The sequence below is a fragment of the Zygosaccharomyces rouxii genome, assembly GCF_000026365.1.
Source record: "Zygosaccharomyces rouxii strain CBS732 chromosome B complete sequence".
Lineage (NCBI taxonomy): Eukaryota > Fungi > Ascomycota > Saccharomycetes > Saccharomycetales > Saccharomycetaceae > Zygosaccharomyces > Zygosaccharomyces rouxii.
Genome location: NC_012991.1, coordinates 1,174,398 through 1,189,142, shown reverse-complemented (window position 1 = coordinate 1,189,142; position 14,745 = coordinate 1,174,398). Strand labels below are relative to the sequence as shown.

General features: G+C 39.0%; 7 protein-coding genes and 2 non-coding genes across 9 annotated transcripts; 4 read left to right on the top strand and 5 right to left on the bottom strand.

Annotated features, from left to right (window-relative positions):
• Positions 1-345: 345 nt before the first annotated feature.
• TCB3 (Tcb3p) lies at positions 346-5,208 on the bottom strand (the record flags this gene model as incomplete). The annotated part of the gene is made up of 1 exon (XM_002495530.1): positions 346-5,208. The coding sequence occupies one exon, from the start codon at positions 5,206-5,208 to the stop codon at positions 346-348; it is 4,863 nt and encodes a 1,620-aa protein (XP_002495575.1).
• Positions 5,209-5,688: 480 nt separating this feature from the next.
• On the bottom strand, positions 5,689-5,761 carry ZYRO0B14608r. The gene has a single exon. It is a non-coding gene; the product is annotated as a tRNA-Ala (tRNA).
• A 252-nt stretch (positions 5,762-6,013) lies between these two features.
• COG8 (Golgi transport complex subunit COG8) lies at positions 6,014-7,399 on the bottom strand (the record flags this gene model as incomplete). Its single annotated transcript, XM_002495529.1, has 1 exon — positions 6,014-7,399. One exon carries the CDS (start codon positions 7,397-7,399, stop codon positions 6,014-6,016), a length of 1,386 nt encoding a protein of 461 aa, XP_002495574.1.
• Positions 7,400-7,587: 188 nt separating this feature from the next.
• On the top strand, positions 7,588-8,625 carry VMA6 (H(+)-transporting V0 sector ATPase subunit d; the record flags this gene model as incomplete). The annotated part of the gene is made up of 1 exon (XM_002495528.1): positions 7,588-8,625. One exon carries the CDS (start codon positions 7,588-7,590, stop codon positions 8,623-8,625), a length of 1,038 nt encoding a protein of 345 aa, XP_002495573.1.
• Positions 8,626-8,741: 116 nt separating this feature from the next.
• Positions 8,742-9,323, top strand: ZYRO0B14542g (uncharacterized protein; the record flags this gene model as incomplete). The annotated part of the gene is made up of 1 exon (XM_002495527.1): positions 8,742-9,323. One exon carries the CDS (start codon positions 8,742-8,744, stop codon positions 9,321-9,323), a length of 582 nt encoding a protein of 193 aa, XP_002495572.1.
• A 39-nt stretch (positions 9,324-9,362) lies between these two features.
• NGK1 (hexokinase) lies at positions 9,363-10,622 on the bottom strand (the record flags this gene model as incomplete). The annotated part of the gene is made up of 1 exon (XM_002495526.1): positions 9,363-10,622. The coding sequence occupies one exon, from the start codon at positions 10,620-10,622 to the stop codon at positions 9,363-9,365; it is 1,260 nt and encodes a 419-aa protein (XP_002495571.1).
• A 266-nt stretch (positions 10,623-10,888) lies between these two features.
• ZYRO0B14498r lies at positions 10,889-10,960 on the bottom strand. The gene has a single exon. It is a non-coding gene; the product is annotated as a tRNA-Arg (tRNA).
• Positions 10,961-11,260: 300 nt separating this feature from the next.
• Positions 11,261-13,384, top strand: ZYRO0B14476g (uncharacterized protein; the record flags this gene model as incomplete). Its single annotated transcript, XM_002495525.1, has 1 exon — positions 11,261-13,384. One exon carries the CDS (start codon positions 11,261-11,263, stop codon positions 13,382-13,384), a length of 2,124 nt encoding a protein of 707 aa, XP_002495570.1.
• Positions 13,385-13,544: 160 nt separating this feature from the next.
• Positions 13,545-14,546, top strand: ZYRO0B14454g (uncharacterized protein; the record flags this gene model as incomplete). Its single annotated transcript, XM_002495524.1, has 1 exon — positions 13,545-14,546. The coding sequence occupies one exon, from the start codon at positions 13,545-13,547 to the stop codon at positions 14,544-14,546; it is 1,002 nt and encodes a 333-aa protein (XP_002495569.1).
• Between the last annotated feature and the right edge of the window lie 199 nt (positions 14,547-14,745).

Here is a 14,745-nt window from a genome sequence, read left to right as displayed (position 1 = left end):
CATAACGCCGACGCAGAAAAGAATAAAAATTGAAAAACTTTAGGACGTATGTACGGATGTTCGTTGGAACAGTCACAAACTGACTAGTCATAGGAAAGTCATATGACCAAGCGGATAAGTCTTATACGACGAGAACTTGGTATAATAATATATATTCTTCTTTACTGCTCCCGCATCTAGACAAAATGATAAGAAACTAGGGAAATAACTAAAGTACACATTGTACAATTTTCGAATAAGATAAAAATTTTATAAGTCCTTGTGATGTTCATAAACTTGCTTGTATTTTTTTTTCTGTATATCACTCAAGCAATCTCTATTATTCTCTCCTTTTGTCGTCATCACTCATTGGTATTCGTGTGGGATTGGAGGAACTGGAGGGACGCTATCGTCTATAGGTGTACCATAGTCTGTTCTGAAGACCACTGTACCTTCACCTAAATTGAGGTTGATGTTACCGCCAATTTGTATTTGGGGATCGTTCAAGGGAATTTCTGCAATGCCTAATTCTATGTCCTTAGTCAATCTATGATGGGAGATTGCTTCAAAGACCAGAGAGCCTTCTGGTGGGCCTCTAAAGGCAAAGGATTCGTTGAAAGTTGCGTTACCGCCTTCATCCTCTTTCTGGGTCTTGGATTTGTACAAGTGTTTTACTTTGCCATTTACTGATAAGCCGATATTCAATTGAAGCTTAGGTGCTACCCTGTCAGTGGAAATTAAGGTCAATTGGCCTTGATAATTAGTACCGGGCTGTAAGTTCTTGTGTATACCATCACCTCTATCTTTGCTAAAACTCTTTCTTTCAACAGGACCTGACAGAACGCTGGGGACGTGATTACTGAGTCTAGCGCTCAAATCATCTCCACCGACAGGTAGATGTGATTTAGGATCTAACTCTTGAACTAGAGCATAATCTAGGTTAGGCACAGAGCGGTCCACATCCAACGACTTCTTGGCATTGGCCAACTCAGGGCTGAGTTCTGAAGGTCCGTCTTCGATAGAATCTCCAGCAGTTGACTTCCTATTCGGAGTAGTGGAATCCAAATCTGTTGATTTTCTCTTACCCGCTTTAAATGGTTTCCTGAATAGATGAGCACCACCGTGAACAATGCCTTTCCCAGCATGGCCAACACCGCTAGGGGCACTGGCAAGATGTCCCACCGCACTCTTCTTCTTCACTTCATTAAGAGTAACCATAGGTTTGTTGTATTGTGGGATGAAAACGGCTTGAAATTTTGCCTTACCTTGTGTGTTAAGTGGTAGTTCCCAATTGTAGACTTCATTGGGCATCATAGGGAACAAGTCTAATTCCACTAAACCTAATTCATCATTATCACCAGCACGATCCCAATCATAGAAAAATACTTGAACTTTCTTTCTAGTTCTTGAAGGTATAGGAACTTCTGTCTTCTCATTCCATTCAGGAGATAGTGTCTTTTTCACGATTTCACTCTTGTACAATTCACGATGATCCACTACGATAGTAAAGAAAGGATCAGAATAACCGTTACGATCTGCAGACATCAAATCTTCAGCAGAGAAAACGGTTAGATTTAAAGTACCTGTATCCAATACCGTATCACTGACGGGCAGTTTTTGTGAGGTTGGTGTGTATAGACATTGTACGTTCACCACCGAGCCGCCAATGTTAACTTTCGAAACCTCGCCATAACTGCTTTGCAACAGATCATAAGTGTTGCAAGTAAATTCAGTAATGATATTACTTTCATTTTTAGGAACACGTTTATCAGTTAACCTGAACAGCAATTTGCTATTTCTCAAATCACGGATGAAAACGTCAGTACCGTCACTGGGGAAGGAATCATTGTAGATTTTGGGTGAAGTATATTTGGGCCAGGAAAGGTCGTCCACACAAATTTGTAAGAAACAGTTGCTTTGATGGATAGTACCGCCCAAAAGTTGCAAATTTAAAACACCTGAATTATGTTGTAATAATTGCTCTAACGATAATCTTTCTTTCTTATGAAGTTTCTTTTCTTCTTCTTCAAAAGGATCTTGCTTGTTAATGATTTCGTATTGATCTGGTGTCTTCTCCATTTCTTTCTTCAATTCATCTTGTTTTTGCCAGAATTCCTTTCTCTGTTGCTGGAGCTCTGCATCCTTCTCCAAGACCGTTTGGTATTCATTAGGGGTATAGACAGGGATACAAGGAACAAATGATAGGGAAACATTGACATAATTTTGTCCAATTTTACCCTTTTTGTTTTGTAAGCCAAGTTTTAAGGGCTTTTTAGAATTGTCGACAAGTGTAAATTTGTCTGTTTTTGGATCCTTCTTCATTACTTCTTCCAAGGGAATTTGCGCAGATCCGATAAACCTATCATCACCAACAGATTGGTAGTCATAAACATTAACGGTAACAGATGCTTTCTCAGACATTAGTATCAAATAGTCAACTTTATCGAAATAGGCATGTTCTGTTTCAGAATAACTGATCGATTTATAATCCACATGTCTGTTAACACTCAAGGTGAAATACGGATCAATGTCACCCAAACCAGAAAGGTTATCTAACACATTAATATCTCTAACAAGGACTCTGAGAGCACCGAGTGGGTCACGAGAACCGCCAGAGGCGAATAAACCACTCATTTTAACTGGTTTCCATTCTGCATTCATATAAATTTCACCTTGTGGGGAACCCTTCACAAATGGTTCTCCATTTTGCAAATTCTCAAATATATCTTCAAGGGTAGAACCATATTCACAGATAAGCTTTTTCTCTCTTAAACCGTTATCATAAACCTCTAATCTCAGCTCAGATTCTTCTCTAGATGGGATAAATAGTTCAATGGTTTCACCCCAGGAAGGTTCATTGATACGCTTCAAAGTTCTGAATTCCTTAACCACATTCCCATTTAGGAACAAAGTGGCCGATGGTGAGAGTGTGCCAGTTAGTGCAACAGCTGTATTCAAATATTTGATGTTTTGAAGGGTCAACTTGACAATACCTGCGTCGGTTTCTTCATCTTCGTTGTCTTCGTCTAAAGCTGCCCTTTCTTCATCTTCCTCGCCGTTTTCAGTTTCCTTTTCCTTTTCCTTAAATTCGGCATCATCTTCTACCTTTCCATTATTCTCAGCACCATCTGGAATTGCTACAGTCCCCTGTTTACTGCTTGCTTCTTCATCGGATCCGGTTTCCTTTTGACCTGTAATGTTCTCGGATTTCTTGGCAGGGAACCAGTGTAACGAATAGTTTAATGCACCTCTACTCTTTGTACCAATTGTTAAATCGGTGCTCAAGTTATCTTGGGTAGGCTCCTGTAGTAAATCGTTCAAGTCGATTTCTATTTCACCAATAAAAGTATCCTTTCTCACGTCGTTAAAATCAAAACATTTCATTTTCATCTTTTGTTGTAAACTGGAAACCAAAACATATTTAGTCTCATTCCAACGTGGAGTTGTAGTGTTGTGTTTGATGGTGGTACGCAAATCTTCGCCATTCAAATCTGGTAACGGCTTTTCCAACTCGAAAGAGATGTAAGGATCCACTGTGTTGGTGATGAAATCTGAACCTTTCAAATCATTACCATTGGCGATGGTAACCGCCAAAACACCAATAGCGTCATTAACCTGAGCAGCCATAAGTTCTTCCACATTAATGTCAAAGTGGTTAGGAGCGTACAACATTGGACCAACATTTGCATTGATAATAGTTTGCACAAACTTCTTCAACCCAGGCAAGAAGGACATCACATCAAGACCCAAGGTATCACCACCAAGTGGCTTTAGACCAAACTCGATAACTGGTGGTTCCAGCATTTGAACTGAAACCATTCCAATGTTTGGAAAAGTATCACCAAACTTAATCTTCGCACGCATTCTACCCGAAACATTAATATCTTCTACGATGACTTTCATTTTTTTAGAGACGACACTTTTACCTAAACTTATAGCAAGAACAATTTTTGGATGAATCTTGTTCTTGGCTTCCTTTGGTGTCATCTCAGAAACATCACTAGGTGTAAAAGCAAACTCAAAAACCATTTCAGAAACGTCAGCACCTGCTTTTGTATTAGAAGAAATACTTCGAACGGAAGGCGCCTTAGAACCTAGGGTAAACTCATCTAATGACAATGCATCAATACCATATCCTGGTGCAACACCTGCTAAGGCTGGATTCACAATATCTTTAACTTGTTGAGATAAAATAGGCATATAGAGAACCCAGAATTTTGAGAGAAACGAATTCATCCATAAGACGGACTCTTTTCTCTGTGATAAAGTTTCTTCCACGGTAATTCTCGTTAAATCGTCTCTAACATTTCTGTTAAAACGTCTGTATTCAGATGCAAAGACTGCTCCCATACAGCCAAGGACGAATAACAATGACCACCATGAGAATCTAAGGTAAGCAAATGACCATGATATAAAACAAGTTCCAACAAGGACAGCAGCGTTGTTATACCAATCGTTAACAAGATTTTCCAGGATGTAAGCCTTAACTAGACGTGCATCACCAGTGTTAGGAGAACCTTTGCCCGTATGATGGAAACTTCCAATTTTCTTCCACGGGAATAATTCTTCTGGTGTATTCAAACGGCCAGTTGTTGTGGGGGGAACTTTATTTTTTAGCGATTCTTGTTGTTGTTCTTGTTGTTGTTGTTGTCTTGGCGAAAGTTGTTGTTTTTCAGAGGTCGATGGTGTTAACTGTTTTCTCTTCGCCTCTTGCTCTTCTTTCTCCTTCTGTTGTACAAGTAAATGCTTGGGTAAAGGATGAGATGGAATTCTTGTACCAGGACTGCCAATATCAGCTCTATCAGAGGAAACCCTGCCTGACTGTCTCGAATGCATACTTGATCTTCTGATACTATCTGGTTTCTTGGAAGACTGACGAGACTTCACTGAAGGAATATCTTGAGGCTTGGCATCATTACCGGAATCACTATGAGCTTCATTACCACCGCTAAAATGAGTCTGTGGTGGAAGTTTATTACCATTTTTCGAAGAAAAACTCAATCTAGGACTACGAAAGCTTGAAAAACCACCAGATTTACGAGGACTCTTTATACTCGCTCTACTATCATCTAAAACATCCTTACCGTAGTCATCCATAGCCTTCTGTGCTAATCCTTGTTCATTTTTTTCACTGAACTTAGCAGCTTCTTTCTTACCGAAACTCAACCTATGAAACTTATGGGGGAATAGCTTTTGCCCCTTCTCCGCCTTTGTAGCTGCCTCATCCATAGTGCTTAGGATGACTTATGATTAATCTAAATTAAATCAGATCAAGTTGAATCCTGTTGAGGGTGATCGACTATCTTGTGTTAAGAATAACAGAAAGAAAGACAGGAACAAATAAACAATCGGAAACTTAAGTTTAAAAAAAAAATATAGACGCCAAAAGCTTGACCTTGTTTCTTGCTTTTTTTGTTGTTTTTTTTATCCTTCCCTTTTCTCTCTCTCCGTTTGATCAAACTTCAAACTTTACCTACGTGTTCCTCTTTATTCGGTTATCTTGTTATGTTGATACGTTGTTTACTTATCTTAAGGCGTGAAGGGGTAAACAAGGGGAAGCTTAGTCTTGTTGTTCTTGCTTCCATTCGCCGTTTCTCACCATGCAGCGAACGACTTGAGGAAGAAAAAAATACTCGTTTGAAGCGATCCTAGTAGTACCAGACACGGTTTAACCGCTGGTGAAATCGGAAAGAAAAACTGGAAAAAGAATGGACAAGTCCGGATTCGAACCGAAGACCTCCCCCATGCTAAGGGGGCGCGCTACCAACTACGCCACATGCCCATATGAAAGTATATGGGTTGTTCTCTTATGAACCGAATCTATTCGATTATACAATTATATCATTTCAGTTCGATATATGACGATTAATCAAGCTTACTAGGATCATTGTGCTAGCATTTCTGTATCACCCAAACCAGAAGAGTTAATAAACCTTCAGTACCTCTTTCATTTGAGTACAGCCGCTACAGTATTGTACCTGTTTCATTTTAAACTACTTTTACATATATACATATCTATACCTACATGTTCACATTAGGAGTACTTAGAAGCCAGTTCTCTTCTCTTTTGGATTGCGTTTTTTATTTGAGATGCGGTAAACAAATTCGATTCATGAAGTTTGTTTAAAAACAGCTTGTGGTAATTTTGATTCAAATCATGTAATCTGAATGAACAGTAAACTAGTTGTAGACACACTGAATCATTTAGTTTACCTTGTAAACCGGCCTCAGATAGATCATCAAGTAACCAACTTACGCATTGATTAACGAATTGTAAAATTAATAAATTGGTTTCAATAGGGGTATCATCTTTCCGAGTGGTAGTGGTAGTGGTAGTAGTGGCCTCAATAGTTTTCGTATCTTCCTCTGGTTTTAATTCATCTGCAAGTTTTATGCAGATTGGTTCTAAATGTGATGTAAACATTTCCGTAAAGACACTTGATGACATATATGCGTATTCCCTCAGGACTTCAATTTTACGTTTAACCATCATTTCTATCAATGAATCGTTTGGCGGGTCCATTTTTAATGAATATGATGCAATTTCCCTTTGAATGAAGTCGAATCTCATGTACAGAAAGACACGCAAAAGCAATGAGCTCTCAGTATCATCAAATGGTGGGATAGCGGCTAGATAATTGAGAATTTTTTTAATGGAATTCACTGTAACGTTGGTAGAAAGTAGTTTGACCAATCCAGTTAACATCGTCGTCGTAATTTCATCTAAAACGCTGTCACATACTTGTTTTACAATACTAGATCCGGGAAATTTCAACTGAAGGGATTTAGTATGCGTATAAAGCATGACAACTTCTTGGTAGTGACCCGTTCTTATGCATGTCCTTGCCAAAAACGGAAGCTCCATAAGATCAGTAATGCTGTTCAAATTTTCTAATACAGACGCTAACTCTCCTAATGATCCAGGTGCATGAGCTTCATTCTGTGATACCCTTTGTTTTAATTTTTTTAATGCCATGTGGAATTGATCATCTTGTCCCTTTTGTACGTTTTGTTCCTGATCGAATATTGCCTTTACTGCAGAATCATGTTCTATGCTTTCATTGGAATTCTTGTGTTCCTCTTCCTTTGCCCCTGCACCTTCATCCAATTCCCATAATTGATCTAATTCGTTTCGAATGTCCGTTAATTTACTACCACTACTATCACCTAGCACCTTACGCAAAACTTCGCCCTTGTTCTCAACCAGAAGCCTTCTTATCTGTTTTTCAATAGCTACAATTTGAGCTGATGCTTCTGCAATATCCTCCACAATACTACCAGGAGTTGGTTTGGACGAGAAATAGGCATCGTATGGCGTCGTATCAGATTGTAAAATCTGTTCTAGAATTTCTAAACAGTATTGTCTTTCATTTTTGCTCAAATGCTTGGGGTCAATTGCAGCATCTAGAATCTCTTCCATGATCCAATGGTACCTCTTAACTTTCAACTTGTCGATTTAATCTTGGTTAATTTAGTAGTGGTAAGTTAGACAAGGATGTCCGTTGCTCGTGATCGTTGATACTGCCAGCTTAAAGGTGCTTTCCTTTTAACATACATATACACAAATGATAACGAAGTAATACAAAGGGTTAAAAGGTTTTAGGAGCCATGGAAGGTGTTTTCTTCAATATCGATAACGGGTTTATCGAAGGTGTGGTTCGCGGTTACAGAAATGGTCTTCTTACGGGCAACCAGTATTTGAATTTGACCCAATGCGATAATTTGGAAGATTTGAGATTGCAACTTGCATCTACTGACTACGGGAACTTTTTATCATCTGTTTCAGCTGAGGCATTGACCACTTCTCTGATTCAAGAGAGTGCTTCTGAGAAACTATATGAAGAATTTAATTATATCAGAGATCAGTCAAGTGGCATTACTAAAAAATTCATGGATTATATCACATATGGATATATGATTGACAACGTAGCTCTCATGATTACTGGTACCATCCACGACCGTGATAAGGCGGAAATCTTACAGCGTTGTCATCCATTGGGTTGGTTTGATACTTTGCCAACTCTGTCCGTTGCAACAGATTTGGAATCTCTTTACGAGACAGTTCTAGTGGATACACCCTTAGCACCTTATTTTATGGGATGTTTCGATAGAGCTGATGAACTAGATGATTTAAACATTGAAATTGTTAGGAATAAATTGTACAAGGCCTATTTACAGGACTTCCATAAATTTGTTACTGAACAGATCGACGAACCTGCTAGAGAAGTTATGCAAATGATGCTTGAATTTGAAGCCGATAGAAGAAGTATTAACATTTCACTCAACTCGTTGGAAAGTCCAGAAATTGATGCTGAACTAAAGAGTGAGTTACTACCAGAAATGGGCCAACTACACCCCTTGGCCACAGCTTCATTGGCACAGGCAACAGATTTTGAATCTGTTAAAACTGCGGTCAATTTGGTTTATGACTACAGAGGTATCTTAGAATCTGGTAATCTGGAAGACCATTTTTATAAACTGGAAATGGAATTGTGCAGAGATGCCTTTACCCAACAGTTCACATTGAGTACCATTTGGTCTTGGATGAAGTCAAAGGAACAAGAAGTGAGAAATATCACTTGGATTGCTGAATGCATTGCTCAAAATCAAAGAGAAAGAATAAATAGTTATATCTCGGTTTATTGACGTCTTCTTTCCATGTGTACGGATATATATATATATATATTATGTTGTAACAAAGAACAATGACAATAAGCACAACTACAAACACAAGAGTCCTGGATTGAAAGGGAGCCGGCCCCATGGCAGTAGTTACTGATAAAAAGACTGATGATTTGAGAATTATCTATGATTCTGATGACGAAGATGGCGGTGAAGACATCGGTACTACTTTCACTACTCTCGATATTATTCGTATGTTAGCGGGTTTAATAATTGCATGGTGTGTAGTGAGTAGGTCATTTACCAATCATTGGTTCTACATCCCGGGTCAAAATTCGGTTAAGAAAGCTTCTAAAGTATCACCAGAGATCCCTACCTATTGGTCAACTCAAGAATTACCCGTTTCATTTACACTGGAGCAGTTGTCACAGTATACAGGTCAAGGCGAATCAGGAAGAATACTACTTAGTGTTAAGGGGCATGTATTCGATGTTACTGAAGGAGAATCGTTTTATGGTAAATGGGGAGCATATAGGAAATTTGCAGGTACCGATTGTTCCAATTTATTCGGCTATCACATGTGGGATGTTTCAGCACTTGGTAGGAAATGTAATCATGATTTAAGTGGTTTATCGGAGCAAGAAATGTCAAGGGTTAATTCTTGGTTAGAATATTTTAAAGGGAAGTATCCAGAGGTTGGATACCTCGAAGAAGATCAATGAATTATCTGTAGTCCTTTTTTATTTATGTCTTTCAATTAGTTAATTGCATCTGTTCAAATAAGTGGCTACCGCAGCGCCAAGTAGGTTGCTGTTGTGGAGAAATTGGAAATGCATTCGGTTTTGAGAAAATAAGGCAATTTGACTTTTATAATAGTTTGAATGTGCCAAAAATGAACCGACGTAACCAACCTCAATCACTTCGCTATTTTTATTATCGTTAATGTCCCTGTTAACAAGTGAGCCAACAGCAAATAACATGGCTACCACGTAGAATGCACCTCTCTGTATGAGTAATCTCGAAATTTCTCGAGCTAGTCTCAAACTATCACGATCCAGTTGACCTTTATATCTATTTTCTGCGATTTCAACCAACATTTCACCATCCATTGAAGTAGAATCAAACCCAACGATATGGTATTGTTTCAAAATGTTAGCAAATGCAATGGGCAACCACTTGCCTGAGGAGATATCCTCTAGTGGCATGTTTCTTTCACTATCACCATTATAATCAAATTTAGTAACATTAATCACATCATTACCCAAAAATCCTGCCTCTACATTCATGAGATAATTACAATTGCCCGGCGTGTTATGGAGTCTCTTCTTAATCGGCACTTTCTCTGGAGATAATTCAAAACATGAATTAATTCCTGTACCTAGGATTAAGGAAACGCTTTCGTTCTTGCACATGAATTTACTTGTCAAATAAACGGCAACAGAATCGTTAATCACATCACAAACCTCTACGTCAAATCTTCTCCCAGGTAGATCTGAAAGTACCCGATCAAATGAAGATGAAAGGATTTCTTTAACGCTTTTGCCTAATATGTCCAACGACATTTCAAAACCTTTGCCCATGGTAATAATTTCTAATTTATCATTTAAGGGGAAACTAAAGGTAATGGATACCAAAAATTTAGGTCTTTGTACCTCGCCTGCAAGGTATTCGTTTAGTTTAAATGAAATCCATGTAATCATAGTATCAAAGAATTTATGGTCAACAAGTCTAGCGGTAATATCAAACCCATCTTGAAAGACGATTTGACAACTGGGCATGGAAATTAATGCGAATTTTAATGTCGATCCACCAAAATCAATTGCTAGGAAAGTGTCGGGAAATTTTTCGCTAGTTCTTATCATTGATTGTTGAGGGACCCAACCACCTACGAGCATTGATTTCTTACTCCTCTGTAGTCTATCCTTCAATTCTAATTGAAATTTCCTTGATACACATTCTAACGGTTCGGATGGTGCTAGCTGCTCCTTGACTTGATCTAAAATTATATCATTAACCGTCATAATGGACTTCTTGTACTGAAGTAAATGTGTTTGTTTTAGTTGGATTTAATGTTTTGTATGCATGTAGTGCGCGATAAGAACTGTCTTCATCGCCTTGGTTTCCCGAGGAACACGTATACAGAAATGGTCGTTTCAAGTTGGATTTTGCTTCTCTGTAAATGTATGAGTCCTGATGAATGAAGGTGGTATTAATCACCTTTAAATGAGGTGGTTCTTCTGTATTGATAAGAACTTGCGTATTACCTGGGAATAAAAATAAAAAATAAAGCTCATGGCGGGGGTCGAACCCACAATCTTCTGATTAGAAGTCAGACGCGTTGCCATTACGCCACACGAGCTTCTATTTGTTGGAAATCGAGATGATATAATTAACTACAAATGTTACAGAATCATCACAGCTTATAATTTATTCCGGCCTTCTAATGCCCATATATTACCTATTTAACGTTATTACTCGCGTTGTAATGATTTTTACCGGCGTTATTTTACTTACCTTTGGCCTATACGATTCGCATAGATAATCACTTTTAGAAAGGAAAAAAAGAAGTTTTCAATATCAGAAATCATCTCAAGAACAGAAATGAATATAGAGCCAAGATATAGACGCCAGAAGGCAAAAGACTAGGGTTTCTCAAAGGATGGGTAATTACGAATCCAGAAGGAGAACTAAACCCTGCGCATCATGCAAACAGAGAAGATTGAAATGTCAATATCAAGAAACTTTACCTTGTGAAAGGTGTGTTAAGCATGGCATCGCATGTTTCTATCCAGACGAAAATCTGAGATCAAAGGCTCAAGAGCCCTCCGGGGTGACATCTAGTGCTAGTGATCCACTTCTGAGGCACAAGCAACCCTCTACAGTGCCGTTGTTGGCGGTATCCCAGGCCTCTACTGCTACACAGGCGCAAGTACAGGCACAAGCACAAGATCAAGCACAACCAGGAGTCATTACAAGGGATGAATCGAATCCAAACGTAGTTTCATTAGTGTCCACTGATGGTTTATGGAGCAATTCTGTGGATCAGAGACTTGACACTTTACAAAATGCAATTGATTCTGTAGTCACCATATGTCAAAATAATAATATTGAGCATCAACATCAAGTTGGACTATTACAAGCACAATTACAGGAACAAAGACAAGAAATCGCCAGGCTGCGACATGTTAATACTGCTACAAGCAGGTACCCAACAGCTTCAATCACAAATCATAATGGAGCTTCTCCCGTGGAACTTCCGCCACTAAGCACTCTGATGAATAATAATGGTAAGACTGCAGGAACGCCGTTGGAATTGAACAAAGTGCTGTCGATAGACGAAGCCAAAGAATTGATGCAAATTTTCATGGAGAATATGGCTCAGCACATGCTAGGATACCAACTAGAAAACTTATCTGCTCGAGAACTCTGGTATCGATGTCCTGTATTATTACTTTCTATATGTGCCGTGGCATGTCCGCATCATCCTCCTTTGGCCTCGAAGCAGGGCCAATTGATTTCTAGTTTGAAATGGCATTGTTCTAGATTGCTCAATGATTACGAGGCTGTCTACGAGACGAAAGCTGTGGAACAAACTATCTTGGCATTGATCATAGCATCTTTGTGGTTGGAGTCCAGTCAAATGTATATGTCAGTAGCCCTTCACTTGGCTCGTACTTGGAGAATAGATCGACGTCATAATAATGAGTTATGGAGGTTATGGTGCCTTCTGTATATCACTGACGGTACTCAAAATTTGGTTTCACAGAAATCGCCTTCCGTCTATAAGCAATTGGAACCCATTATCAAATCTGTAAGAGAACACTTGGTGGCACATATTGAGAATCCAGAATTAAAAGAAGTGCTTAGGGAAAATGAAAATGACAATAAAACAGAAATCGCCACCAATAAGCAGCTGGTACTGCTCAACGAAGTGGAGATGGACAAGATCAAAGTTGTTCAACCACAGTTGCAAGATATTAAGTTATGTGGTCTCGTTGAATACCATATGGCTATCGAATCTCTGTTTCATGATAAATACGACAAAGGCGGTTCATTTGAGAGTGCTATGGGGCTTTTGCAGCCAGCAAATCTAGGTATTCCATGGGAAAACAATCTGGCGTTGGACAAGTGGATGGTTAGTTGGACAATTGCGTTGCAAAACATAGATGTACAACAAGATCCATGGTGTTTGAAATCGACGCTTCTTTACTACAATTTTGCAAGAATGCATATCAATACACGCTGGATGTTAGAACGTAAGTCTAATTGGGGCAATTGGTTGGAAGTGTGGAAGTCATCGGATTCCACCGAAACCGTTGCTCTGAGAGATGCTTCAAGGGAGGTATCGCTATCGGCAGCCATTTCCTTACTAAAGTTGGCCACTAGGGACAGAGACGTCAGTTCTCTGTTTAAATTTTTGCCAAATCATCTTTATGTGATGCTCTTCTTTGCATCTATGGTTGTACTTAAATACCCTGTGTCTACAGATGGTTTGCAGAACTCTAATATAAAGAAATTACGCCAGCGGTACAATTTAGTTAGAGATTTCAAACAGATGCTGGCACGAAGCTCATCTTCAGACAGAGAATTTACTTCGAAGATAGTGTCCAATTTGAAGGTTCTCATGAATTCCTTTACTCAAGAGTGTATTGCAAAAATTAAAGCCCCAACCAATGGATCACCAGTGGAAGAAATCATCAAAAAGCCTGATGAGCCCAGTGCTTCAAGTACCAAAAAGAAGGCCATTTTGGCTTGGCCAAGTATTAATCACGGACATCCATGAAAAGACTTTTTTCTTTTTTTCTCCAGGACTTGTAGTTTTGTGTCGCTGACATTAATGTTGGCGCCACAAAATAAAATAAAACAATAAAATAAAATAAAATAATAAAATCGTAGGTGAGAAGCTCAAGATATTACCAGATATTAGTTCCCATATAGCGTTGATGGTGGAGGCGATGGCGCACAAATGCGACAAAAGGGATGGTTACGAGACTCGAAACCCTATTCAAGATATGAAATCCATCAGTTCACAGATGGTAGATCCCCAGTTCACTGAACTTCTCTTCAAGTTCAACTTTGTAGTATCTAATACTGAGTCCCTCCTGCATGCATGTGAGCAATACAAGAGATCGTTAAGGTATTTCTTCACGGAATCCATCAAGATGTTAGAGATATTCCACCAAGTCCTTGATGAAAGGGATATGATATCACCATCATCTCCCATTAATTCCCCCCATACAAATCCAAATTTTCCAGAAAGCCTAATTCAGGTCCCACAGCCATCGCCACCACTCCGCGAATGGGGGAGGACTTCGGAGGATGATTATTGTTCGATTCCGAATATTGGCAGATTGCAAAGGCAGATGATAGTTATAGTCCGTAGGGCAGAACAAGATCTATTATTTTTTGAAAAAAGTGTTCAGGGCCCCCTTGCGCATTTAATCATAATAAGTCGTAATGTCAGCCGTACCATATCAAGAAGGGGCATCGCTAATGCAGAGTGCGGGCAATTGGCAACAAAACATCATGATTTGCTTCGCAATAGTGCTTTGGGCAAAAGGAATGTCAAACGACAACAGGAAGAGGCATCAGTGATTAAAAAGTTACAAATCTCCCTAGAGAAATTCGATGCCCTCAACGAATTGTGCAAGGACGGACTTGCCAAATTTTTGAACTTGTCGAATCAATTGCTCGACGGATGGTTTCACAATTACTACTACACAAATTTGAGGATATCATACGCATTGCACCACTTCAGTTGGAATGTACCAGAATTCCGTAAAATTGGCATTGCCAATTCTTCTAGTAGTGGGGGTCATACCACAAATGTTGATCAGTTGACAGCAGTTATTCTTTCTACCTCTGGCATATGTCAAGATTTCCACGCAGCTTATGATGTAATCTCAAAGCAAGTAGCCTCGTTGGTTCACGGACTGGATAAGTAGTTGTTAGAAAGATAATCCCTTCCCCCCTCCGTCCTCCCCTTCCTCCCTAAATAATGATTTACCTCACGATAGACGGATTTACGCCTAGTCCCCCACATTGTGACTGATATATAGAAGGAGATATATGCTCGAAACAATTGAAAAAAGAATTTCAAGTGTAAAATGAAGGAATAAAATATAAAGAAGAGTAGGCAGATTT